The sequence below is a fragment of the Spea bombifrons genome, chromosome 4 (assembly GCF_027358695.1).
Source record: "Spea bombifrons isolate aSpeBom1 chromosome 4, aSpeBom1.2.pri, whole genome shotgun sequence".
Taxonomy (NCBI): Eukaryota; Metazoa; Chordata; class Amphibia; order Anura; family Pelobatidae; genus Spea; species Spea bombifrons.
This window is the reverse complement of record NC_071090.1, coordinates 92,310,854-92,338,838: the sequence shown is the minus strand read 5'-3', so window position 1 is coordinate 92,338,838 and position 27,985 is coordinate 92,310,854. Positions and strand designations below refer to the sequence as shown.

The following is a 27,985-nucleotide window of genomic DNA, read 5'->3' as shown; positions in this document are numbered from 1 at the left end:
TTTTTCAGGACAAGATGGGCTTTCTTCAGATACCATTATTTTGATCGTATCATCTTATTTACTATAAAAAAAATAAAAAAAACATGGTGAAAAATTGAAAAAAAACACATTTTATGACTTTTATTTAAAAAATCTTTTACTCACCTAAAAAAGCAAGTAAAAAAACTAGCTAAATAGATTCTACTACTTGTCCTGAGTTTAGAGATACCCAATGTTTTTATGTTTTTTTGCTGTTTTTTGTAAGTTATAGGGCAATAAGTACAAGCAGCGTTTTATGATTTCCAAATCTTTTTTAACAAATCTGGTCAGTCTGCCTCCATCTCCTCTTTGGAACATCTTTGAAGTGGGTTAACTCAATTTAACCCATACAAACCATATATTTTTGAAAACTAGACACCCCAGGGTATTCCAAATGCTGTTATTTTAACCCTTTCCATGCACCAATTATACAACTACACTTTGTCAAACTTTGTAATAGTAATTTTTTTTATTTTTTTTTCCACACAAATTGTAATTTAGTTATAGATATACAGGTTCTGGTATATGTCACTGTCAAACAACACCCCAATATGTGTTCAGCAACATCTCCTGAGTACAGCGATACCCCACATGCATGGGTTTGTCAGATTGTTTGGCTGGTAAAAGGCGACTTTTGGGGCATGCGTAATTCAGGTGGTCATTTGGTCATTGTGCCTCCATCTCCTCTTTGGAATATCTTTGAAGCCGGTTAACTCAATTTAACCCATTCAAACCATATATTTTTGAAAACTAGACACCCCAGGGTATTCCAAATACTGTTATTTTAACCCTTTCCATGCACCAATTATAGAACTACACTTTGTCAAACTTTGTAATAGTAATTTTTTTTATTTTTTTTTCACACAAATTGTATTTTAGTTATAGATATACAGGTCCTGGTATATGTCACTGTCAAACAACCCCCCAATGTGTGTTCAGGAACATCTCCTGAGTGCAGTGATACCCCGCATGCATGGGTTTGTCGGGTTGTTTGGGATTTAAAATGCCACATTTGGGAAGTGCGCTTTTTTTTTTCCATTTTGGTCAGTCTGTACCTATGCCCTATCTTTGAGCTAGGCCACTCCAATTTACCCCATCAGCCATTTTTTTTAATATTAGACACCCCTTGGGTATTTGAAGTGCTTTTATTTTAACTCTTTGTTGAGATTTTTGAGAAATTTTAGCACTTGCTCAAAATAATAAACTTTATTTTTTAATTTTATTTTATTTTTTTAATACTTTTTTTTATAATTTTTTTTACACATTTTGCTGGTACTGGATGGTTCATCTAGTGACATCACTGTATAATTATTTTTAAATGTTAGCACAATTTTTTTTAATTTTTTTTTCCATTTTTTATTTTTTTTTATTTTTTTTTTAATATTTTACTAATCACATAGTGATTAGAAAGCTGGGCTCCATTGACTTGCATGGTTGAATGCAGTACCTGTATTCAACCAGCAAGTGGAGCCAGCTCTCTAGAGGGTCTAGAGACCCTCTAGCCAACTTTTTCACCTTTATTGTTTTATTTCCCGGGCCGCCGCCATCTTGCGGATGGCGAAGATCACCAGCAGCTGCGGCTGTGACCGCTTTCCGGAGCGGTCTCAGCCCACCCAGAGGTAAGTGTTTGGTGTCGCTGGATGCCTCCTGATCGAGGCATTCCAGCGACACCATTTAAGTTTAGGAGGCGATCGTTGATCGCCTCCTAAACGCTTTTAAAACGGGCGTCCGCCGCCATACAATGTATGGCGGCTGTTGACGCCCCGGGGAGGGGCCAGACATGGCCCCCGATGCCGATCTCGGCCTTGCTGAATGCCTCGACATCGAGGCATTGCAGCAAGGCCGTTTAAGCGAAGAAAGTGATCCTTGATCACTTTCTAAGCTTATTTAATTTTTTGACGGTTCAGGACCGTCAAAGGTCATTTAGTGACCTTCTTGTTATGACGGTCCTGAACCGGCAAAGGTCGCGAAGGGGTTAAAATGACATACTCCTGCGGTAGTAGTAGTATAAAAATACTGGCCAATTACAAACCCTCAAGTGACTACGGTTGAGCGTCCATGCAAGACTTGCGACATGTACCTCTAAAATCCGACACGCCAAATTTGTCCAACACAAAGAACTAAGCAAGGTGGCGGCTGGTCCCTTCTTCGGGGCATGGGATTTCTTTAAATGCATTAAAACAATAAGGGGTCACTGGTCAGATGTGATGCCCCCCCCCTTTTATTTTAAGAAATTATGAAAAATTGGGAAAGAAATGAAACTTCCTTTAGTGCATCTTTCTTTTCCGGCTTCCCAAACGCCTGCATCTCTGTTTGTGCATGTGGCGGAAGTTGATAACTAGGCCTAGAGAGAGAATGACAACATTATTTGTAGAAACAAGAACTGCACATAACTGCATAAAATGTTTACTCGTATACTGGGCTCTAAAATTAAACAAGTATGTAATAACTGCACAACAAACACCAATATTTGGCAGCTGGCCTTTGCATATCCCCAGTAGGATCAGAAACGGTTCCGGGGCTCCTCTGGGAAGCATCTCCCCAGGATGAGGATTGGTCTACACTAACTTTTATGGGGTGGAAATCTATACAGCACTTTGGTCACCAGTAGCATTTAACATCTAGACATTTCTGTTAAGAAAAAGGCATAAGACTCACCCAAAACCAAAAGGGGCAGGTAGATAATCATGAAAACTGAGAAGGGGATGGCATTTTGCAGAAGAGGTAAATGCAGACTGAATTTTCCTGCCTCGTTGAAGATGGGAATCGCCTGGACAATGGAAGCAGCTGCAGAGGGGGAAAAAGCATGTAGTAGCACATATAATTTCCAATAAAGGACTATTCTATGAGAGCATCTTTAACAATTGAAGATTACACACAGTTACATAGAATATGTGATCTGATCGTGTACCTTCTGCCAATCCCCCCAGTGGGTAGAGTGGTATCCAGATGGTGTATCTGATCCAGGTGAGAACCTTCCACTCCATGTCTATGCAGGCCAGCATGTAGAACGGGTACCTAGAAAGAACAAAAAGGTCTACAACATTTGGTATACTTGCACTACATAGGATACTGGGCAACAAATGTTAACGTATTTTACACATCTGATGCTGCAGAGTCAGGGGACACGATAATGCCTGTGGCATGACATGACTTGAAGATTCTACAAGACTTTAGGAGCTTGCTCCTGCATCAATAAACAATTCAGATAGATCTGCAAGGGGTGCAACTACTGGCCCAGCTCCAGATATGAAACGTGTATAGATGTGAATAAGGCCCACCGTTAGCTATTGATTACAAAACTTCACTCCTTACAAGATTTTTGTCTTTGTTTTATGTTCAACATAGTATTACGCATATCCCATATGCTGCAGGACTACATCTCCCATAATGCTCTTTCAGCTAAAGACACCCCTGTCCTATACCGTCTCTGCTAGAAGGTTGTTCCTCTTAACCACCACTCTCAGAGAAGAAACTACCTCTAAAAGTCTGTTACCTATTACCCACTTTAGACTATGACGGATAAAAGCAGAGACCCTCATTTCAGAGATATCAGGTTTTGAATGCTATTTCTAGTATGTATTCTTCATTAAAATGACCTATTTAGCCCCAGCCAAAAGATAAAGAATCATAAGATTTGGAATCAACATAACCCCGGTGCTTAACAGTTATCTTTTATTTATATAGCGCCAACAATTTACACAGTGCTTAAGTTAATGCTTAAAGTTCACCCACTCCCTCCTGTCCACATAAACAGCCCAAAAGTTCCCACCTGATGATTTCGATGAAGCTCCACAGATAAAATACGAAAAACACAACACCTTTGGTATGCATCTCATCCAGCTGGCCGAGAATAACAAAGAGGATAAAATTTCTGCCCAAGACCTGGGAGAACACAGTAAGTAAAAGATGAGTAATGTTCGAGGTGGAACAGCAGCTGCTTAGGGCCAACATTATTAGGTTTTGATTTATATGGTGCCATCATACATGGCAGCACCGTACAATGGATAAACAGGGCATAAGTAGTCCATCAAATAAAAATCGGGCCTCATAGAAACAAATGTAAAGAGGGCCTTAATTACAAAAGATAACTTAATAAAAGGAAAACCAATATAAAAGTGGCATAAACACAATCAGTCAGCGAAAAGCCAACTGGCAGGATGTATTCAAACAAATACAAAGTTTGGTTTGTTTGTTGTTTTGTATTCTTTTTTTTTTAACAGAAAATAAAATAGCTTTTTACTACCCAGTAATAAGAGCTAATCCACTCGCTGCATCCTTATTATGAGATGGCGTCATTTTAAGGTCATGTTGCTAACAATCAGATTAACTCTGTTACATTGCAGCAATGAAGTGTGAGTTCACATCCATACACAATGAGTATCATAATACCTGGATCACTGCTGGAACGACTCCCGTTTTCACCAATCCTATTAAGGGATTAATAATCTCTAGAAGAGCCAGAGTCTGGCAGAAATACATCATGTCAGCCATAGTGTGGAAGGTGTCATAGAATGAGTCTGTGCAAGGATAGGAAGAAGGACCATCATTATGGACATAGCATGGACAGTACATACTGAGTAAACTGAAAAGCAGTGAGACAACTAGGAGATACTCTTCTCACTATTAGTCAAAGGTGAAACTAAATAACATGACTAAACCATTACTTGATAGAAATCGGGAAAACTGCATTAGATAGATTGTGAAGCTTTCTGGAGGCTATGGAGAAAAAACAAACCAAAAACAAATAGGACGCACATAAGGTCAACCTGCGTATTTCTCCCACAACACGTATCATGCAAGCAGTGTTTTCTATTACATAGCCTAAGCATGACATGTCCATAGATTAACGTGCCCAGCGATATAGCGGGTGCTAGCTCACCTGTTCCCAGGATGAAGAGTCGAACAGTCATGTTGACAAAAATCCAGGAGAAGCCCAGAAACTGCACTAGGTTATACATGAAGAGGTAACCGCGCTTCAAGTACAGGAACGCTGTGACGGCAGATAAGAGACAGGCTGGTTAACACTGAGGATAAAAGCCTATCTAGTTAGCCAATATATTCATGCTGAACTAGTCTTCAAAATGTCTAGCCCATGACATATATCATGATAGCATGACATCCATGTTTAAGTGTATGTTGTAACTGCCATCTAATACAGCTACATGTTAAGTATTACATGGTCTGAGGATATTGCATTAGGTTTAAGTCAGACGTAATCCCTATAGTTATATGAAAACGATTAAAAAATGGGTGTTTCAGCAACAATTTACATATACGATGAGGCCCCTCAAGATGAAAACCATGTAAGGCTGGTAGCCATGTAATCATTTACATCCCACCCCCATATCTTACGGTCCTCCCGCATTCTGGATTCCGTTCTGATTTTTGTAATACGCTCTTCTTCCTGGAACAGACAAGAAGAAAATTGGTAGTTTTCAGTCCGACCCCAACAGGGGTTTGTATTATAACTTTTAGTTCATCATTCAGCAAAGGGAGAGTTGCCAGGAGAGTTTGATCACGCGTTTTTTTTCTCATTGACTTCACTATACATTATGAAGCGAGATTCTGCAGTCAGGGCTTGGCTGGCCCTGTATAATATATAGTTTAATATGTGAGATTTCCGCAAAATCTCCGCACCCATTAAATACCCATTATGCAGACAGTTGAGCCCATACCACTTTGCAAAGTGGCCATCGTTGGCCCTTCATAATGAATAGTAAAGGGACAACTCAACCGACAACGTTTCATATAATAAATAAACCCCTATATCTTTTGTAATAGTATATTTTAGAGGGAAGTCATAGTATAAAACATGAAGGCTGGATGTTAGGGCTGCAACTGTTTTTTTGATTAATCTATTAATCGGATAAAAAAATAAATGTACATTTTTCGTTTATTTAAAATAACTGGATGTTACAAACAAACAGCAGAATAAAAAAAAACTGAGAAAAATGCATTTCTTGTTTTTATTTCCCAACTTGCCCCCCCAGGTATGCACATCTGAGCCCAGGCCTGCCACACTGCCTCCCAGATATTCCTTATACCTCCAGATATTTCTCACCCGCAATCCCTATATTTACTTTCATACGCACAACGTCCAGTAACCGAATACCCAGAATATACACGCACCTTCTTTTGCAGCTCCTTCTCTGCGTCGGATTCGTCGAGCCAGCGATCGAAATCTGGAGCGAGGAAGAGCGGCTTGCGTTCCTGTTTGGTAAGCCGCGGCCACCACTCTCTCTCAACTTTCTTCACGGTGATGGCAAACTGCCGCTGGGTGGATCGCTGCAGCACCTGCAGAGTGTTTGTGTATGAAAGTTTTTAGCACTTCATGTCCTTACCAACAACATGCTGATGAACTTACTCGGGATGCAGATCTACCTTAGGCTTTACAGGTTCTAGGAATTCCAGGGAAAACTCATACGTATTGACCCCTTTAGCACCATGTCCAAGAGCTGCATAAAGAAACAGAAAAAAAAGAATAAAAAGATTAATATGGTGCAATTTTTTATATAAATACGTAGTGAAAAACATTTGGGAAAGGGTTGTTATATTGCTTGTTTGTACACAAGTTTGCCAACTGGGAAAAATGATATGGAAAAATATTTTCCAGTCACACTTGATTTTTATGCCAATGATGCTGGTCAGAAGATAGATAAGTCAGAATGCCGGTAGTATGGGGACATAAGGACTAATGGGTTGTCAATGTGATGTCCCAATTAATTTTAGTTGGCTGTAGTAGGAAACTTTGAAAATTAGGTTTCATTTGCAGTTCAGCTTCAAAAGGATATTTCACAGAAAGTATACATCATTTAATGTCCCATTAATTAAAAAGCTCTAAATAAAGCATTTCAGAGAGTGTTCTCTCTTCTGTGACCCTGTGCCTGTTCAGCCATCTCATGACAGATGGTAGATAAGGTAAATTCATCAAGCCAGGTCGGCAGGTATACCAGAATTACCGTATTTGCTCGATTATAAGACGACCCTGATTATAAGACGACCCCCCAAAATCTGAATATTAGCTTAAGAAAAAAAAGAAAAAGCCTGAATATAAGACGACCCCAAAGGAAAAAAGTTTTACCAGTAAATGTTAATTCATGTAAACTATTTTTTTTAATAAAAGCTATGATTGAGAAAAAGATTTTTTTTGTTTTTATTTCTTGTATTTTCCAACCTGCCCCCCTGTTACGCACATCTGCCCCCAGGCTTGCCACTCCAATATGGCACTGTGGCCCATGATATGCCTTTTAACCCTCTATATGCCACTGTGCCCCATGGTATGCCTTTTGACCCCCTATGTGCCACTCTGCCTCCAGAAATGCCTTATACCCCTATATCCCATTCTGGCATTTAGGGGGTTAAAATGCATATTATGGGGCAGAGTGGCATATAGGGAGGTATAAGGCATTCCAGGAGGCAGAGTGGCATTAAGGGAGTTAAAAGGCATTGTATAGAGCACTCTGCCTCCAGAAATGCCTTATACCCCTATATGCCACTCTGCCATTTAGGGGGTTAAAAGTCATATTATGGGGCAGAGTGGCATATAGGGAGGTATAAGGCATTTCAGGAGGCAGAGTGCTCTATTAAATGCCCCCTTAACGCCACTCCAGAAATGCCCTATGCCCCCATTTAACACACACACACACCCTATAACCCCATTTAACTAACTAACACACACACACACACACACACACACACTCTCATCCCCCTTCCCCCGCTCTCCCCCCTCTCTTACCGGTGCTTCCAGCCGGGGCAGCGGGTTGACGTCGCCTTCTGCTGCAGCCGGAAGGAGGTGTGGCTAGCAGCGGGGGTTTGTATGCGTCCGTCGCGTATACTTTCCCCGGCTGTCAGAGATCAGCTCTCTGATCTCTGACAGTCGGGGAAGGTCTATGCGACGGACGCAGACAACCCCCGCTGCTAGCCACACCTCCTTCCGGCTGCAGCGGACGTTGTCTACGCGGATCGTGTAGACGTCAACCCGCTGCCCCGGCAACACAGAGGAAGCAAGGAAGCACCGGTAAGTGTGTGTATGATGGGGGGGGGGGTCGGGTGAGACAGGAGGATCCAGGTCCCCTGCAGCGGTGCGGGGGATCTGGATCTCAGTCTCCTAATCAGACCTCTATTTGAGGTCTGATTAGAAGACGACCCCGATTAGAAGACGAGGGGTATTTTTCAGAGCATTTGCTCTGAAAAAAACCTCGTCTTATAATCGAGCAAATACGGTACTTAACTTCTGCAAGGTCCTCCGGGTTATTTGGGCAAAGCTTTTTAACCTGCCAGACTGGATCGCATGTAACAAAAGCAACAACTTCAAAGTGCTTTTTAGCACTACTGTTATGAGAATCATTGGAAGGTTAACTACACAGACTATTTAAATGTGCTTAGCTCATCTATACTATTGTGTATATTTTATGTCATTAAAATGATTATCTTTGTAGCAAGATAGTATATTTTTGGTAAAAATGCTATAAATTTTGTTCTAGTAAGAAAAATATTTGATATCCAGAGTGAATTCACCCACTCAAACACCACATTGAGCCCATACTTTATGGCAATGCTAATGAAGTCATTTCCTCTATTTAGTCCTTCTAGGTAACTAACACAGAGGTCATGCTTCATGGCAATATGGTAATTAATGATTAGAAGCCTTTTCAAATAATTTCCTTTTTCATTGTTATGTATACTGTTTATCGTTAGAATATCATTATTGCATATTTTTTTAACGCACATTTGCGCTATTGACCCTTGAAATGTATAAAATAGAAAATAAGAGGATGTATTGCACCCACCTTTGAAATACAGGACGTTATCTGAAATGTTGATATCTGGATTCTGCAGTAAAGATCACAGGGAAACCAATGAAATAGTATACTCGTTACACGTTTGTACAATTAATAATGCAAGAGAAATGGAACCAGCTGGGAAACCCCTACAGTTTATCAAGTTCCATGGGTTACGCGCATATTCGACATAACAAGTGTTTAGAGTCGCCTGGTGGATAGTAAGTTAGTGTTTGGCAATCCTTTCGTATTTCTTCATCTTAAGCGGAGGGGTTCTGTTCTGCGGAAATTTGCTTTTGAAATATCCCTTCCATCTAAACAGTAAGCGTTCTCGAAACCAGCTAGTGAACTACATGTTGCATATAAACCAAGCATACATGGCTCATGCTACTCACTGTCATACACAGAAGTTGATATGTATTCCCCAAACACTACACAAACACTTGATGAGCGGGTCATGCACTCAGTGGGTATAATAATATATTTTTCACCGATCGCAGACTAAAGGTCTTCTGGAAAGTAAGCAAGGTCTAGCTGCAGCCACTGTTTCTCTTAATTACAACACAGGGTAAGAAAAAAATGTTAAGCGTTAATGGTTAACTGGTGTGAGCACATACTCCGAAAATAAACATTAGTGCTTGGGACCTTTTTTCTTGGGGTGTTCACATGTGTGTTGGGGTCTTGCCCTAGAGACACAACATACATACGTGACATGTTTACCATCTGTGTTACAGCCGTCCTCAGGTTTAAAAAGAAGGAATAATACAGTATAACAACGGATCACACACAGCCACCGACATGCAAAACAAAATGCGAGAATGTAATTATTGAAAGGATGCTGCTTTTTTCTGTTTTTAGTAGCAATAAGGGATCAACTTGACACACGTAACGTCACGTCATTCTCTTCAGCTCGCTAGTTTTTGATAAATAGAAAATATACTGTATATAGACTTCTGTATCTAAGATATTTTCCCACACAACTGGCCTATTGTTAATCCCATTTCTTCTAGACTGAGAAGGACAAGAGTACAGAGAGGGGCTGAAACATTGAGTTTGCATCTACGATACCCGCTAAATGTTAATAAATTGTCCCCATCTTCAGCAGAAATCCTTGGTGCGCTCTTTTACTTTCAGAATACATATAATGTAACTTGTGCGGTGGCGCAGTCTGCGAGATCAATGCAACAGTTGCTATAGTTACTACTCCATGTTAACCGCCAGGATTTGGCCTGATACATAACACCTAATTTTATTTGCTAATATAAGTATTGACATCACTAGGATACCAAACCAATGATCCAATCCCACTAAAACACAGCAGCAACGCTAGAGCCCCATGCAAAGGGACTGGGGCAGGGACAAGTGCACAGGGAATGAGTCAGCTTAGTGAATACAGGGCACCTGCGCGAATATCATTGAATAAACCAAAGGGCCGAATGAGAAGGTGTAGACAGGCACCCGCGCAGGAAATGACACCAGGAGCCCTGTGCAAATAACATGCCTTGGGAGGTTTTGCCTGGTATACGTATAAATGCACGCATGTCTTTATTATAGCGCCGTGCAGGGCAATATAATGCAATTTAACTTCATGCAATAATGGTCGGCGACCTCCCTCAAGTACCTGGACGTCACTGAGCTCCACTCGGAGGTATACTTCATGGTGCCTCTGTGCCCAGTACACCTGCGGAGTCAGACTCATCCTTGCACTTCGTTGGCAGCAGCTTCCTGAACGATCTATGACCGTCAGGCCTCCAGCTGCACGGCTCGTGGGCGGAGCTCCAAACGCACAGTCAGCCATTTTTGGTGAGGGCAGGAAATAAGGTGGGGGAAACTGCCATAGTTGATGAGGGCGACAGGCAAGTGCATCAGCATAGATGAGGGAGGGGTTAATATATGTGATGATGGATCCTGTCAGGTTCATTTAAGGTAGTACAGGAAAAAGGCATTGCTTTTAAAGTGACAGCAGAGCAGGATATTAACAAGATACAATAAGTATTTCATTAGGATAGTCCCTATGGGAGTGCTGAATTAACCCTTCCTTGCCATTTCGTCTTCCGTCCATCAGGGGGCGCGCTGCATGTTTCTCCTCTGCCTGATCCTGGTCTCCAGGAAGCGGATGTGTGAGCACCGAAATCTCTGAGGCTGTAAGAGACCCCATCCAAGTCATAACCGGGAGAGAGCCGGTACCCGCCTCGGTCTCTATGTTAGGTGAGGACCAGGAGATCGATGCTCGTGGGGGAGGCTAGCATAATGTGCGGCCTGGGAGTGGCATTGCACTACGTGAAAACACTGCAGAAAGAAAAGAGCTATGTTCTGTTCATAAGCACCGGTTGTTGCTGGGGATTCCTAAACACCGTGATATCTTAAGATACCATAAGGTTGACCGTATTATACCGATTCCTTCTTAGCATAACAATGTCAATGCTTGGTTGCTTATTTTACCTCATAGAAATCTCTTCTGTGTTATGGTCTTTTATTTATATAGCGCCAACAATTTAGGCAGCACCGTGCATTCATTCAAAGGATATTTTGCCCCTTTAGAGTTGTATTTGTGGCACTGAAATTATGGGTGCCTGATTTTATGTTTCTACGTATTGCAGCCGGTGTCATGGAATGATTACCGAATCCTTTTTTCGCAGGATGCAACATGGCAGCAGCTATGGAGACTGAGCAGGTCGGAGTAGAGTTATTCGAGTCTGCGACTGGCAGTAGGAATGCAGAACCCGACGGAGCAGACGCTGCGCCAGAGCCTTTTTATGTGGAACGTCACTCATGGAGTCAGATGCGAAAACTGCTGGCGGACACCAGGAAGTATCATGGCTTCATGATGGCCAAGGCACCGCATAGCTTCACGTTTGTTAAGAGGAATGACCCCGAGAGCCCGCACTCCGATCGCATGTACTACTTGGGTATGTGTGGCTTTTTGGGGGGTTACTTGTATAAGTGTGATCCGTGACCCTTGGGAGACCATGTTTCTGTGGTTTATACTATCCTCTCTGTTATGATTCCTCAATTTAATATATTGATTTGGATATCATTAAAAAGTAATATTTAATTGCTATGTGAATATGTAACCCTGTTGAAAACCATTTTATACTGTATTGATCTGCTGATACCTACTGTCCATTTCCTTTCATAACTCCTAAAAAAAATAAATCAGTTCAGCTCCTAGAATTGTTTCTAGTTCCAAAAGCCTATATATGCTTCCATTCAAAAGTATGGGGTCACTTAGGAATGTACTTGTATTTAAAAGAAAAGCAAATTGTGTCCATTAAAATAACATCACATGGATCAGAGATACGGTGCAGATGTTGTAAATGACTATTGTGGCTGGAAATTGATTTTTAATGGAATATCTTCATAGGCGTACAGAGGCCGTTTATCACTCCTGTGTTCCAATGGCATGTTATGTTAGTGTATCCACGTTTGTTTAAAAGGCTAATTGATCATTAGAAACCCCATTTGCAATAATGTTACAGCTAGAAACTTCCTTGTCTTCCACGAAAACAGCTAAGTGACCCTAAACTCCCTAAGAGTAGTTACTATCCTGAGTGACTGATGAGATCTGAGTGATTTAAATTACTACCTGTAGGTAGAATACTAAGGCTCATGCATTCCAACCTATGCTGTGCTCTAAAGCTGTGTCTCAAAGAACAGACATATGCAAATGAGCGAGCCTGTATAACCGCAAGTAAGCAGGTCCAAAGTGCCCTTTTGCCACTTTTTGACATAAACATACATAAACTGTTTCAAGCTGTGAACGTGTACAGCAATATTCCGTTGAGCTACTGGGATTTCTGTCTCGATAAAACACAGAATTGAAAATTGACGGCCTTGCTTCAATTCTGAAAAGCCAAATATGTTGGAAGTGAAGGAAATCTAAATAGATACTTCAGATTGTAGCCTTATTGTTTCAGAGGACTGCAGTTCTTTTGTTTCAGGGGTATTTTTATTTCCTCTATGTGTTCAGTAAAAAAGGTGTGATAAATGTTTGGCTATCATGTATTAAAATGTGAGACATAATTTGATATTGTCATTTTGATTTAAATCCACCCTCGCTGGTACGGGCAAACTGCATATTGCCAGTATAAGAGTGAACGGTTATATGCACTGCTGACATTCTACAAATGTGTGTGTGTGTGTGTGTGTGTGTGTGTGTGTGTGTGTGTGTGTAAGTAGGTAGAGTATATGGCAGGCCTGGAGCTGACAACCTTATCTTCATGAATGGTGCAGCAGAACACATATCTTCATAGTTTTTGGTTAAATGTGTGTCAGCTGGGTCCTGTTTTGTCTTTTCAGCAATGTCCGGAGAGAACCGGGAGAACACCTTGTTCTACTCAGAGATCCCAAAGAACATCAACAGGGGGGCAGTACTTATGTTGTCTTGGAAACCACTTCTGGATACATTTCAGGTGAGATGGTCCATGTGGAGGGTCTTGTATAGTTGCAGTAGATGTCTGAAGATTTCTGGTATGTATGTATGTATTTTGTCCCTTAACTTTATTTTTTCTGGACACCCTGGCGAATATTTCCTTTGGGGATACGTTGAAGTCTTTCTCCCCAGTGCTGGCAATCATCATTAGCCTTTTCTAAGAACCATGTTTTGCTACAAACCTATCTAATCATTGTTTTGTTCAGTCTGTACAGTTCTGTTTGTCATGGGTTCATGCTTTATATAATGTATGTTGACAACTATGTCTTCTGTTACTTGCGTAGGCAACGCCAGATTATGGAATGTACTCTCGTGAGGAAGAGCTTCTTCGGGAAAGGAAACGCATTGGAACTGTGGGAATCTCTGCCTTTGACTACCATGCAGAGAGTGGCACCTTCCTCTTCCAGGCTGGGAGCGCCATCTACACTGTGCGGGATGGCGGCACCCGCGGGTTTACGGTGAGCCTAATCATAACTAAACTATTGCGTAGTTTGTGGCCTGGACTGTGAAAGTAGCTATAGTTAGTTGCCCTTTACCCAACCTATTTTAAGTTTAAAAATGGGCAGTCTGTTGTTGGTTATCAGGAACCATTCAGTAAATGTATAAAAAAAGAATTAGAGCTGAAAAAGGTAGCAGGTATGGGAAAAAAAGAATTATTTGGCGTGGACAATGGGGAAAGGGGTAAGTGAGGTACAATTTAACAGTAGGGTCACTTAAGTACTCCTCGGTGGTGTGTCAGGAGGTAGCAGTGTATAATAGTGAAGATGTTTATGGTTTGGGTGTCATCATGTGAGTAAGCACTTGATGGCCTTTTCTATAACTTTTCTATAACCGCATTCACTTAAAGTAGGATATAAATAGAGTAACCTAGAAAAAAAAAAGAACAATTTGAGAGCTGACAAGAACTGTTCAGCCTATATTCCTTGCTGTAAAGGCTTCAAACCTTAATAGGTCCTTGGCCTTGTCTTATGTTTAGCCATATAACTATCCCGTTGATGTTTAAATCTTCTTCTGTAGTAATCTTGGGAACTGCATATAGTAGAACAGTTTTGGTGTCTGAGGAAGTTCTATATAGAAAATACACTATATGAATGAAAGTACACTATATGGACAAGTATTGGGACACCTGAACAGTACACCAATAGGGATAATATCACATTCTAAATACATAGACATTAATATGTAGTCACCCCCCCTTTACAGCTATAACAGCTTCCACTCTTCTGGGAAGAATGCTGCAAGATTTTGGAGCGTTTCTGTGGGAATTTTTGCCCATTTATCCAGTAGAGTATTATTATCCAGTAGAGTATTATTAGAGGGATTATAGGCACGTATACCACCGTCTCTGGGGAGGTAGAAATTTTAAAGTGACAGCATCCCAAAAAAAGGAGAATTGCTCATAAACATTTACATTTATTTTGTTACTAATAATAGGATCTGTAAAAACCGTATTTTATGCGATTTGATGTAAAACTTTTAGCATTGATTAGTGTTGGGGGTCGTGCACCTGTTTATTTGATGTTCATGCCCTGTGAGCTGTTTGTAATAATGACCGTGTGTGTCCACACAGAAGCAACCACTGCAGCCTCGCTTATTGGAGAGCAGTTGTCCCAACATCCGCATGGATCCCTCCCTTTGTCCTGGAGATCCGACCTGGATTGCCTTTGTACACAGTAACGACCTATGGATTTCTAACATTGAGCGTGGGGAGGAACGCAGGCTGACCTTCGTGCACAAGGGTGAGGCAGCCAGACACATAACTACAGAGCTTCACTGACCTCAGTGGGCCCCTTGGCACTTGTGGAGGCAGGTTAGATTAGATTTTTAAGTGACACTTTAGGAGTTATGTATAAAGAGCACTTCTGATATATTTATTTTTATCCCAATAAAAAAAACTTAGTTTGGTACCCCCCATTATAGAGCAGACAACTACCTAAGTGTACTGAATATTGCATACTCTAAATTTTGTCATTTTCCCACAGCTAAAGTTCCCTAGCATACTGTGCTTGGCATATTTCACTTTACTTTGAACAGTCACCACAAAAAATATGGGAAAAATTAAAAAAAAACAGTGTGTGTCGAGTACTAATAAACTAACAGGATGATCACCAAGAGCAAGCAACTAATATACCAGTTTCTACAGCAAAGTTTTCTTTATACTATGATGTGTGAAGTTCTAGTGGGCTGTGTATGTACAGACACGTAACTGCTGATGTGACTGTCCGAGACAAATGTCTCAAAACTAGTAAGAAATCATAAACCTTGTCTAATTAACCACATAGCTCTGATGTTCTCAGCTTCTTCCCTTTAATTGAAATTAAATACATTATATTTTAATTGTAGGGATTACCAAGCTTTGATCAAAAACTTGTACTTGTCAGGAATGAATGATACATAGCAATATATTGTAAACATATTAGTATTGTCATTTGAGTATAGCTACACTCCAATGTCTGAGTTATGTAAATCGATGACATTGTTACTAAGCCTGTTGTATTATCTAGTAGATAAATAAGTCACATGATCAACTACTGAACGGTCATAATGTCTTAATAGATATACTAGAGATCTACTATGGAGGTCAGATGAGTATTTGGGGGATTTATTAGTGCCATACGTGGAAATACAGTAGCTGACTGAGCTGTCTCTGTGTTGCGTAAATGAAACATGCATACATGGACTTGATTAACTGTGTTTTGCGTACAGACTCAGCCGGGGTCGAGGAGGACGCACGCTCTGCGGGAGTCGCGACGTTCGTGTTGCAGGAGGAGTTCGATCGTTACACCGGGTATTGGTGGTGCCCCCGTAATGAGAAAAGTAAGAATAAGATCTTGGCTGAATGCTCGAATGTCTTCACTGTGTTGCATTGTGCAGACTGTCACAGAACAAACCAGCAGCAAGTACACTGATGCGTTTAAAGGGAAGCTATGTCAGTTTTCTTCTGAAATAAATGTAATGTTCTGCTGTGCCTGTTTCCACAAGATCTGGTTTGCTTTTGTTGAGAAAAAAAAAATACTCCTTAGACAAAAGTTGATATTACTGTGATTACTTTATTCATATCCCGAAGAAGTGAATAAACAACTAGGAGCCGGTTTCTGTGTGTAAACCTTGAGCTCTCTTCTCTGAGAAGATGATATCAAGCATTAGTGTTCAGATTGGTGAATGTCTGCCTGTCCTACGTAGAAGATTTTGGGTAATTAAAAGAGACACTTTTCTCAAATGTCACTGAAATGGCATTTTGTGACTAATGGCAAGTAAAGAAAAGTTCCATGACTAGAGGCGTTGGTAGCAGAAGGGTGGTGGTTATACCAATTTAGAGATAACTAGTCGAGTATTTTGTACAGCGCTGAACCCTGAATGTTTTTAATATTTTAGAGAGTGTACAAGGCTATAAAAATGCTCCATGGCTTAGAGGATAAATGTTAGAAAAATGCTTATGTTATCATAAATATTATTGCTGACAAAGACAGTAGAAAATGCCTAGTCTATGATATATCACGAGTTGTGCCAACATATCTACTAAGAGGTGTAACCTGCTTAAAAAGTAACCAATCAGAATGATGCATGCTATTAGAAGCAGATAAGAAGTATAAGAAGTTATATAAACCATGTAATCCAAATATGTAATTAGACAACGCTTCGACTTTTGTGTGTTGTGTGCCTTGTCTCGATTATGCGCATAATCTATTAAAGGAAATAACTTTTTCTGAGGAGAATTCGACCATTAATTCAACCAACAATAAAGTAATATCGGGAAAGACTAAAGAATCTCAACCTTATTATTTTTACAGCTGCCTCTGGTGGTCAGATTTTGCGCATCCTGTACGAGGAGAATGACGAGTCTGAGGTCGAGATCATCCATGTAACATCCCCAATGCTGGAGACACGCAGGACTGACTCCTTCCGTTACCCCAAAGCGGGTGAGTTCTCCTTATTTGTAACGGTGAATGTAATAATTAGTGGCACTAATGATAAAAACTTTTACTGCTGTGGGTCTCACCTCTCCGGTTTGTAAAAGGTTTACTAAGCTGTAGTACATTCAAGTATAATTAATTAGAAAATGGAAAATAATATGTCGAAAAGTCACAATTTGCGAGAATGATATTGGTCATTAGTTTACTACTTTACTTTAGTTTTTTTCTACTTTGAAAAGATTACATTTCTCACACACTCTTCTCTTTCAGGTACTGCAAACCCTAAAGTGACATTTAAACTTTCTGAAATTACTGTGGATGCTGAGGGAAGGGTGAGTTTATATAGATGTAATACATATATTTGACACATGCGTACAAAGACATTTTTATATAGAATCGTTTTTGGCTGTTGATTAAATATTATACTGCAAAACAAGGGTAATTGATACATAATGTGTTTTCTTAAAAGCAATTAATTTTAATATTATTTTTTTTTTTTTTTTTTTTTTTTACTCTGTCCTCCTTTTTCCAACCAATTTTTTACATTTGGGTAGTGTACCTCCTGTTCTACCTACTTGCTTTCAGATAAACCATGTTTTAAAATACCCTACAGCATCATCAGATCTAAATTAACAGATTACATATGAATTAACATTATTTTTTTATTAGCTAGAAATGATCGTTATCACTTATTATTATGTAATTTAGCAGTCATTTTACATGTAGCTACATGAAAGCTACATGAAGAATCTAGCAGGCATAACAAAGGTTTGGTAATGGGTGATGCTATACGTAAAAGTAATTATACAACCTTAGAAATGATTGAACCTTAGTCAATCATGAATCATAACATATCTTCTGTCCAATGAAATCTCACTAACATAACTATGCAGGAACATATTGGCTTTTTGCTGAAAAAGTTCATAATGTATAGTGACTCAGAGGATCTCTTGCATCTGATGCATTTTGTAGGGCTAAAAAGCCAATTGTCTGCAAGAAATCCAGAGACTACAGAGACTCAGATTCTCCTTAATGCTTTTCTTGTACAGAAAGTCAAGCCCAGTGGGCATTAGCAGCAGCAGCAGGAAAGTGTGTTTCCTATTGTGCACACAAATAAATGGCCTACCTTTTCCTTCTAAGGTATTGGATGTCAAGGACAAAGAACTCCGGCAGCCGTTTGAAGTGCTATTTGGAAGCACTGAATATATTGTGAGAGCTGGATGGACACCCGATGGGAATTAGTGAGTATCTCTGTAATATAGAGAGTGTGTGTATTTTTGTGTAATTTTTTTCATGTATTTATGGCAATTTGTTTAGGCCTCCTGCTGAGCATACTAATGGAATACAATTGCACAGTACAAATTAAACATACTTATTTTGACAACTTATACTAGGCAGGTGGGTCTTAGGTTGCATTGAAAGAAATGAAAACCTTTCCTGTATGTATGTGCAGCCTCATGGGCTTTTTTTTTTAAATTGTGTTTTAAGTAATGTGATGGCAGTTACACTAAAATACTGATATAGGTACATCCAGGGGAGTTGGTGGCTATACTTGCAGCCAAAAAATGTTTCCGGCAAGGGGTAGGCCACTTGGAAAACAACTTACGTGTATTCCCTAAGTATTCTCCCAAAAGAGATTGCAAATCATTAGGAAATGTTCCTTCCACTAATGGTGTCCTTCATTTCAGTGTTTGGGCCATTTTGCTTGATCGCCCACAAACGCGTCTGCAGATTGTTCTCATCCCTCCTGCGCTATTCATCAGTCCCTATGAAGCTTCTCCTGATAACCCACTTCTGTTTGACTCCTTGGCAGACTGCGCGACACCGCTTGTTATATACGAAGAGACGACAGACATTTGGATAAATGTAAGGAAAATATGCAGCAAGGCCTTAAGCCATATCTTCTGTCTAAAATGGTTGTGCTAGATCATATAGTAAATGTTGCTTTATCTTGTATTGTTTTAAATATTGGCTAATAATTGATAGATTGATATTTCTAAAAGAAAAAGATGAATAGGATTTAGAGCACAGAAATTAGTATATCGGCAAGTCTACAGTGTATGTGTATACAGAAAGTATGTATAGCCGCCATCTAAACTTGAATGCAAGCCTAAAGAGGACCTTTTTAGTCGGAAGAATGTTTGAGCCACCAGTCAACTAATTTCTACTTCAATTGCAAATGCATACTGAAGAAGAGCTTCATTTAAATGATTGGAGAACTAGATATTTAACGTGCGAAAAAAGTTTATAGGGGCACTGTAACTTTTTGTGCAGGCCATATGTTGAGTGTTTCCTAAACGCTATTATTTAACTTGTCACTGACTAGGTTTGTGTTGACTGACTAGAACGGGATGCAGCTCCCTGTTCTACGATATATGCTGCCAAGATCAGCATTTTATTGATGTGCGATAACCGTTTGTCCTTCAGATTCATGATATCCTGCACTTCTTTCCCCAAACTCGGGAAGATGAGATACAATTCCTCTTTGCCTCTGAGTGCAAGACTGGTTTCCGGCACCTTTACAGGATTACCAGCGTGTTGAGAACTGGTGGCACGGGGAAGGGGGGAGCTGACCTGCTGGGACATGGTAAGTTAACTGCCCCATCTTGTAGGGGAGCGGTGCAAGCGTTATAATACACGGTAATAATGTATAATGATAATATACATTGTAAACTGTAAGTAATTAGTATGGTGTTTATAGTTAATACATTCTTGGGTAAAATATTGGTGACCAACTATAGTTGCCCTTAACCTTCCAAGGAACTAAAGCTCTCTGAAACAAGGATTACAAGCAGAGTTAAGTAAATGGAAAATAGAAAATGTATATTAGTATGCACATTCTAGTATGGTTAATTATAGTAGTGGTATTCATTGCTGGTATTCCAGAGCTGGAGACCACTTTAAATGCAGTTATGCTGTCCATAAAAAAAAAAAAAAAATTAAATCCAGCCGTATTTTAAGGCGATAGATTGTTTTCTGAGTTCTTGTTGTCCCTACTCCATGCAGCCAAAATAAAGTGCACCGCCTTGACTATGCTCAATCCAATTACACGCACACAGCTGCCGCTGATTTAGTGTGACATCTGGAAAATTGTCCCACGCAGCCTTCATGCAGTGATACAAGAACTATTGAATTCAAGAATTCTTCTCTGTACTGGAATAGATTAGATGGGCAGAAATTGTTTTTGACGGTACATAAAGAGTTTTATCTTATTTAGGTACAAACCTCTTTCGATATAAGCAGAAAAAAATAAGGACTGGGTAATGTTTATTTTTAGTTCCCCAAATTATTTCCCCAAAAACGAAAGCTATGATTTTTTCCAGCCCCCAAAGTAGAGCTCTACCCAGCCTGGTGTTACCGTATCTAAACTTTCACAGTTAAGGCAGGGGTCGACAAATTTGATTTGGATCTGTGAGCCAGCCATAAAATGTAGGAGACTGTTTTTTTACTACTTTGGGGTCACCTAGTCCACGTTACATGGGCCCGTTTTACCTCAGCCAAGCAGGGAGACCTGGATTCCCAATGGCAGCCCTGTCTAGTGCTGCCTCCTTTTCCTGCAAGACCCTGGAAGCCAGGAGGTGGTTTATAGTTGAGTTGGCGCCCGGGGGTTTGTTGAGCCCTGGTTTGACGTTAGGGTGGGGTAATCCTGCTTACACCTTATGTTAAGTTTACTTTCAGTCGGAAATAGGGTATTTGACATAATACCCTATTTCCTGGAATCATGTCCTTGACCAGGAACCTTCTGTTATAGTAGATTTTTGCAGTAACGAAAATGCATGTATGGATGTTATGGATGTGTTTTGCTGTGATGGCATACAATTAAGTGATCTCATTTCAGTAGGAGTATTTAGGGATTTTCACATTGGATTATTTTGGAAATATCGAGTTTTAGATGTTATTGGGTTGGGCTGTTTTTTTTATGTCCCTTATGGTTTCAGAAGATGGCTACTTCTAAATTAAGTATGATGAATTTGAAAGCTATCAGATCTTATGATTTAACTGATTCATGGTTTCATTTAGTGTCGGTAGTCTTAATTTGAGTTCTGTGCGTTTGGGTCATTTGTCATATTCTGAGAGACCTATATAAAGATGCTTTTATTTATTTCACTGAACCCGTAGGGACCTGTGCAAAGTTTGGTCAATCGAGGCAGGATGTTTATGGTGTTGGCCATATTTGGATTGCTTTTCTGTGCAGATTTATCTTGGTAGGGTGTAGCTGTGTTCTTCAAGGCCCCCTTTTTAACTGAGATGTCACAGCCATACTCCTGTTTTTTTAAAATGTGTTTTTAGGTGACTTTCGTTGTCCCATAAAAGATGAGGTGGCAGTCACCAGCGGAGAATGGGAAGTTCTTGGCCGGCATGGATCTAATGTAAGCTTGGTTATCTTATCCTTTTTTTTTTTTTTTTTTTTTTTTTGCAAACAAAGCCCTTTTGCACCACTGAGCAAATATTGATATATAGCCAAGAAATGGCTACGCAGGATTGAATGTGTATACAATCGGGAGATCCTGTGCTAATGCTTTTAAGAAACATCACCACACACAATTTTAAAATAAATGCATATTAAAATCCATTGTGCACTCCAATGCATTATACGGAATGCAGATTGGTGTTCCTGAATTGTGGGTACAGGATGCATGCTTTAGCATGTTGCCTGCTCGAGTGCTACTTTGCATGCCAGCTAAACTCGCATACATTAGACTTGAACCCCCATTAAAATGATTGGGAATAAAATATGCATACTGGTGAGTTGAGCAGTGCAGGCACTGCAGGTTTTTTACTTCCTAAAATGCAGTATGCATTAAATATTGAGGACTGGATTGCCCCTTTAACACAAATCAGAGCTTGCTAAACTCTACTACTCTGCTGATTGTGTCTACGCTGGATTTACTGTTGCTACGATAGATTGTTGGAATCTCAAATTTAATGTTTCAACTTTTATCCTCCAGATCCGAGTGGATGAAGTTAATAAGTTGGTGTTTTTTGAGGCCACAAAAGACACCCCTCTGGAGCATCACTTGTATGTCGCCAACTATGAGACCCCTGGAGAGGTGACCAGGCTCACAGACCTGGGATACTCTCATTCCTGTTGTGTCAGCCAGGTAAACATTTTTATTGTGAATGTGTACATTTACCACAGAAACCTTAGAGCAAATTGTGAAGCTATATCGAAGAAATAAATCCATTTAGGAGTTTGTCATACAAGTAGGTGGTGCATGAATGTTTTTCATCCTTCATACTACTTCAGACCTGGGTGTTAAGTGGACCACAGTTCATTCAGAATTATCCCTGATGCTTGCGTTTCATTCCTTTTCACTTAATTGTTAGTATAAAATTGCTTTTTATTGCGAGATAACATAAAATATTAAATGGCGTAGCCTGAGGTGTAAAATGTAAATCTGAATAACTCGGCAGCCCTAGATGTGCGTGGACTATAAAATAGTATAAAAAACTATATAAATAGTATCTGCCGATCCATATTTATTTTTTGTTTAATAGTAGTAGTTCCGTAGTTGCAGAACTTGCAAGCATTTATTTTTCTGAGCGTTTGTAATGTGAATGATTGACCGAGAAAGCTAAAATGATGTTCTTTGGCTTTTTCTTCCTCAGCATTGTGACATGTTCATCAGCAGGTATAGCAGTCAGACTCTTCCCCACTCTGTGCATCTTTTCCGTCTCACAGGCTCTGGGTCAGACCTGACACAGAGAGGCAAAGAATTTTGGGCCACGCTTTTGGAATCACCAGGTGGGCCAGGCTGTTTGATCAATATTTGTTATGAGGAAAAGTGAGAACTAGTTACATAGATGTTAACCCTTATGTAGATTTGTGAACCTGTAGGCAATGTAACATCTTACTTTAAACTGCCCCTTTCTAAATGTTCTTTTTTTTTTTTAGGTGCACTTCCAGGTTACATTGCCCCGGAGATATTCTCATTCCCTAGTCGCACAGGCTACACCCTGTATGGGATGATGTACAAACCTCATCAGTTGCAACCTGGCAAAAAATACCCTACTGTGCTCTTTATTTATGGGGGCCCACAGGTAAGATCTTGAAAATAATTTTCCTGTTAAGCCTATTTTGCTTATGCGCTGTTAAAGGGTTGTGTAATGGTTATGGCATTTGTTATATAAATTCAATAAAAGACTGTCACTGCACATACAGTTGTGTGAAAACCCAAAATGCAACTTTTACATAATCATTTCATTTATTGAAGGTACAAAATTATTCAGTACCTAGATGACCCATGTGAAAAAATAATTGCTACTAATAACTTGTTGTGCCACCCTTGGCGACAGCAACTGCAATTAAACATTTGCGATGACTAGCAATCAGTCTTTTACATTGCTGTGGAGGAATTTTGGCTCTTGGCAGGGCTTTTGTGCATGAACTACCTTTCTAAATTCATGCTACATCATCTCAATCAGATTCATCTTTGAGAGGTGCACTTGCTTGTGTGCTTCGGATCACTGTCCCTCTGCATAACCCAACTGATGGCCAGACACGCTCTTTCAAGATTTTCTGGTAGAGAGCAGAATTCATGGTTCCATCAATTATGGCAAGTTGCCCACATCCTGAAGCTGCCCCAGACCATCACATTACCTCCTCCGTTTGAACTGTTGGTATGATGCTCTTATTGTGGAATGTTCTATTCGCTTTATGCCAGATGAAACGGGACCCATGTCTTCTAAAAAGTTCCACTTGTGACTCATTAGCCCACCGAATATTATCCCAAAAGTCTTGGGAGTCATTGATGTTTTTTGGAAAACGTGAGACAATCCTTTGTGTTCTTATTGGTCTGGAGTGGTTTTCACCTTGCAACTCTCTCCCATGTATGTGATTTTCGCTCCCATGGATGTTTCTTTCTTATTGTGGAATCATGAACACTGACCTGAACACTGGGCAAGTAAGGTCCATGTTAGTCTGGGTTCTTTTGTAACGTCCTGGATTAGTTGTAGATGTGCTCTTGGAGGAATTTTGGTAGGTCGTTCTCTCCTGGAAAGGTTCACCACAGTTTCTCCATTTGTAGATAATGGCTCTCATCGTGGTTTCCTGGAGTCCCAGAGCCTTAGAATGGCTTTGTCACCCTTCTCAAACTGATAGATGGTTAATGACTTTGTTTTGCAACTGTTTTTGAATTTCTTTAGTTCGTGGCATCATGTGCTGTCTTTTGAGATGTTTTTTTAGCCCATTTCGCAAGACAGGTTCTATTTAATTGACGTTTATATTCATCAGGGCTGACATTAATCATGTCTGGGTGTGTTTAGTGAAATTTAACCCAATTATCAATTAAATCTAGTTAATTTGTTGATTAAGGGGGCAATTACTTTGTTACATAGGGATGGCTAGAAATGGATATCTTTTCCTTCTATACGTGAAATCATCATTTAAAAACGACATTTTGTGTTTTCTCGGGTCATCTTTGTCTAATGTTAAAATGAGCTTGATCGAAATCATGTAATTGTGGCAAATATTGAAAATCTGGAAGGGGCAAATACTTTTTCACAGCACTGTATGTGTGTATGTGCACAAGTACTTAATAATAAAAGATAGCAATGAAGGACTAAATGCGAGAACCTCCTTTCCTACAGGTGCAGCTAGTTAACAATCGCTTTAAAGGAATGAAGTACTTCCGACTGAACACACTAGCATCGCTTGGATATGTAGTAGTTGTCATTGACAACAGGGGCTCTTGTCATCGTGGGCTGAAGTTTGAAGGAGCTTTCAAATACAAGATGGTAAGGCAGAGAAAAGGAAAAAAACAACTGGTTTCTATATTAATGATATAACTCCCCACTGTTCTTTGCATCACCCGTTTAAGGACAGGCACTTTTTAGTTTTGTTTTGGTTCGGTTCTGTTTTTGTTTTTTGATAGATCATACTTATCTCGACGCTACTGTTGTCTTGATTATTTGAATTATCAATATTTCACTGAATTTGGTGAATCTTCTTTTATTCTGCTCTCAAACCACAGGGTCAAGTGGAGATAGATGATCAAGTGGAGGGACTGCAATATTTGGCTACTAAATACAGTTTTATAGATCTGGATCGAGTGGGTGTCCATGGATGGTCTTATGGAGGTTACCTGTCCCTCATGGCTTTAGCACAGAGACCCGATGTATTCAGGGTAAGTAGCCACATGGAACATACAGAAGTGCAATATCTGTGAAATTATCTTCCAAAGCAGACCTCATCTCTGTATTGCTGGAGGAAAAAGTATGTCCTGATCTCCCACCCAAAGTAAATATAAAGGTGTTCCACTTAGTGATCACTGGAGAAACAGTCTGACTAGTGAGATGCGAATGAGTTCTGATTTAGCCTGTTTTCCCTTGGTTTTATACAACTTCATGTTTCTATCCTTTCTGGTCTTACTCATGCTTTTTTTCTTCAACTCCACAAACCCATTTCTGTTTTTGTGTTCTGTTCTTCTGTCATTTCTGACCCTTCATTGCTTGTAACTATCTTCCTGAGTGTTAATGTCCTCGCCTCTGATTCAGGTTGCAATAGCTGGAGCGCCTGTGACTCTGTGGATCTTTTATGATACGGGGTACACTGAGCGGTACATGGGACATCCAGACCAGAATGAGCATGGCTACTACTTGGGCTCTGTGGCAATGCAGGCTGAGAAGTTCCCTTCTGAGTAAGTGTCAAGACTCTGAATAATAATACTTGCTGCTGATAATACGCGACAGTGTTATCAAGTTAAGATTTTCTTATGCTAATAAATACATGTTCGTTTATTGGCAATCAGTTTTTAATCTGCAGTGCGTTGCTGGTTCGGGCTAACTTATTTAGCCTTGTATTAAGAGCTTCTGAACTATTTTTCATGCTTAGCACCCCAGGCAAAATATCATTCATTATTTGATTCCAATATCCTCTTAGATTTGTACAGGGCTTCAGAATATGATGGTGCTATAAAAATCCATAAATAATAATTTACATGTCACTTCAAATCCTCAGTCAATAATGTTAAACATCATAGGCCAATACTGCTGAGGTTTAGTATTTAGATAATGCATACGAATTCTCAAACATTGCAGACTTAGATGATACACTGGCCATACTTAACTGCAGATCTATTGTTAAGACTAGTCAGGTGGATTTCCATCTTTTACAATTCTGTATCGTTTTCTGACTTGCTCTGTCTTTCACAGGCCCAACAGATTGCTTCTCTTACATGGGTTCCTGGATGAGAACGTACATTTTGCTCACACAAGCATCCTGCTAAGCTTTCTGGTACGCAGTGGGAAGCCGTACGACCTTCAGGTGAGAGCTCTGCCAACTGTATGCACACCAACACTGCATCACTGATCCCCTGAAAGCTTCTTAGTTTGTGTTTTATTTACTTCAATTATCTGCCTACAGATATATCCTCAGGAACGGCACAGCATCCGGGTCCCTGAATCAGGAGAACACTATGAACTGCATCTCCTGTACTACCTGCAGGAAAACCTGGGCTCCCGGATAGCAGTCACTAAAGCCTTGTGAGCTAAGGGTTAGCGGCAGTTAGGATGGATGAGAGTTGAAGCCTCCTTGTTGCCTGCAGTTTTGAACACCTGCTGATTTCACGTACATCGTCTGTTCCCTGGTCCGCCATCGGAGGAGAAGTAACCAGGCCTGTAATACATTCATACAGTACTACATAGATATTCCAACGGTCTTTCCTTGGCCATCAGAATTAATGTGTTTGTATCACAGCACTATATCACAGGAGAATTAAATGCTTCGGTACCTTACCACTTTGATGGGAGGTATCTCGTGAACAGTCAGATCTTCTTTGGCCAGTGACTTTCATATAAACTTCATACTACAAGTTAAAATAACATTAGAAATCTGTATACCTTAGAGAAATGAAAAGAAGATTTGAGAAGCCTTTTCACCTCTCTGTTGAATATTCAGTATAAACGCACACACACACCCTTATTGCAATGCAGCTGAAACCTCATCATCTTACAGAGTTTGGAGTGCCTTCCGGATTCACCTCTATGTTCTGACTTCTTGACTCCTAGCATATTGGGTACCAGTGCTTGAACTACTGAAGTGTCAGATGGCTCCGCTCTCCTTCCCCTTGATTTTCGCACATCCTTAAGCTCCACAGGGTGCCTTGCTTTTTGGGGAAAGCATTTAAACTCGTGTGTGCAAAGCAGCTTTCAGAAAGGTGTTGCTCTTTGCGGACACATATGTATTGCTGTTGTCTGACAGAAGTTCAGTCCAAGATGAAACTTGCACCCCTAATGCGCATCAGCCTTCTCCTCTTCAAAACAGTGTTTGCCCCTCATCTACTGACATTCAGTGGCAGTTTGTCACTATATTTTATATATCCAGAGCACTTTATTGAGAGAAGGTGCTACCCTAACTGCTACTTGAACGGTTTATGCAATGTGTTTGCAAATCCACTGCTCAAAAATCAATGTTATTCTCGAAGATCAACCCTTTGCTACATTTCTCAATGGAAAATGGAACCTGAAGTTTCATGTGTTAGATGTTAGCATGGCCTGTAATATGGACCGCTCAGTCCACAGAAACAATGTCCACTGTGGACTGATGGTCTGGCAGTGGAGTACTTGTCATTCATTGCTGTTACTTGCATTGGCTTCAAGGAGACTGTACATAATCCTCTTCCAGATTTACTTATTAGCACGATACAAGTAACCCCCAAAGATGACACCATTTTTCACAGGATCATGCCTGCTGCTGAGTTTTTTTTTTTTTTTGCATTTCAGTCTGACTGTTCTTTGGGGTCAAGACCGATCCTTTCAAGGAAGACCCCCTATGAGAGATGGAGTATCCTGATCCTGGTATTAGAAGGTGCTGAATCAATAACTGCATTCTGCTTCAT

At 40.1% G+C, this 27,985-nt stretch overlaps 2 protein-coding genes across 2 annotated transcripts; one reads left to right on the top strand and one right to left on the bottom strand.

Moving 5' to 3' along the window:
* Window positions 1–1,999: 1,999 nt before the first annotated feature.
* Window positions 2,000–10,565, bottom strand: HACD3 (3-hydroxyacyl-CoA dehydratase 3). The gene is made up of 11 exons (XM_053462501.1): window positions 10,423–10,565; window positions 8,811–8,853; window positions 6,403–6,476; window positions 6,151–6,315; window positions 5,374–5,425; window positions 4,901–5,011; window positions 4,411–4,538; window positions 3,791–3,903; window positions 2,930–3,036; window positions 2,677–2,805; window positions 2,000–2,362 (listed from the first exon to the last, which is right to left on the bottom strand). Exons 1-11 carry the CDS (start codon window positions 10,498–10,500, stop codon window positions 2,286–2,288), a joined length of 1,077 nt encoding a protein of 358 aa, XP_053318476.1. The 5' UTR covers window positions 10,501–10,565; the 3' UTR covers window positions 2,000–2,285.
* DPP8 (dipeptidyl peptidase 8) lies at window positions 10,424–27,782 on the top strand. The gene is made up of 21 exons (XM_053462500.1): window positions 10,424–10,449; window positions 10,867–11,009; window positions 11,441–11,710; window positions 13,101–13,213; window positions 13,518–13,691; window positions 14,804–14,972; window positions 15,940–16,050; window positions 17,025–17,153; window positions 17,418–17,479; window positions 18,288–18,388; window positions 18,836–19,013; window positions 19,575–19,734; window positions 21,438–21,517; window positions 22,097–22,249; window positions 22,758–22,893; window positions 23,044–23,189; window positions 24,738–24,884; window positions 25,121–25,273; window positions 25,644–25,786; window positions 26,301–26,412; window positions 26,512–27,782. Exons 2-21 carry the CDS (start codon window positions 11,003–11,005, stop codon window positions 26,632–26,634), a joined length of 2,667 nt encoding a protein of 888 aa, XP_053318475.1. The 5' UTR covers window positions 10,424–10,449; window positions 10,867–11,002; the 3' UTR covers window positions 26,635–27,782.
* The last annotated feature ends 203 nt before the right edge of the window (window positions 27,783–27,985 follow it).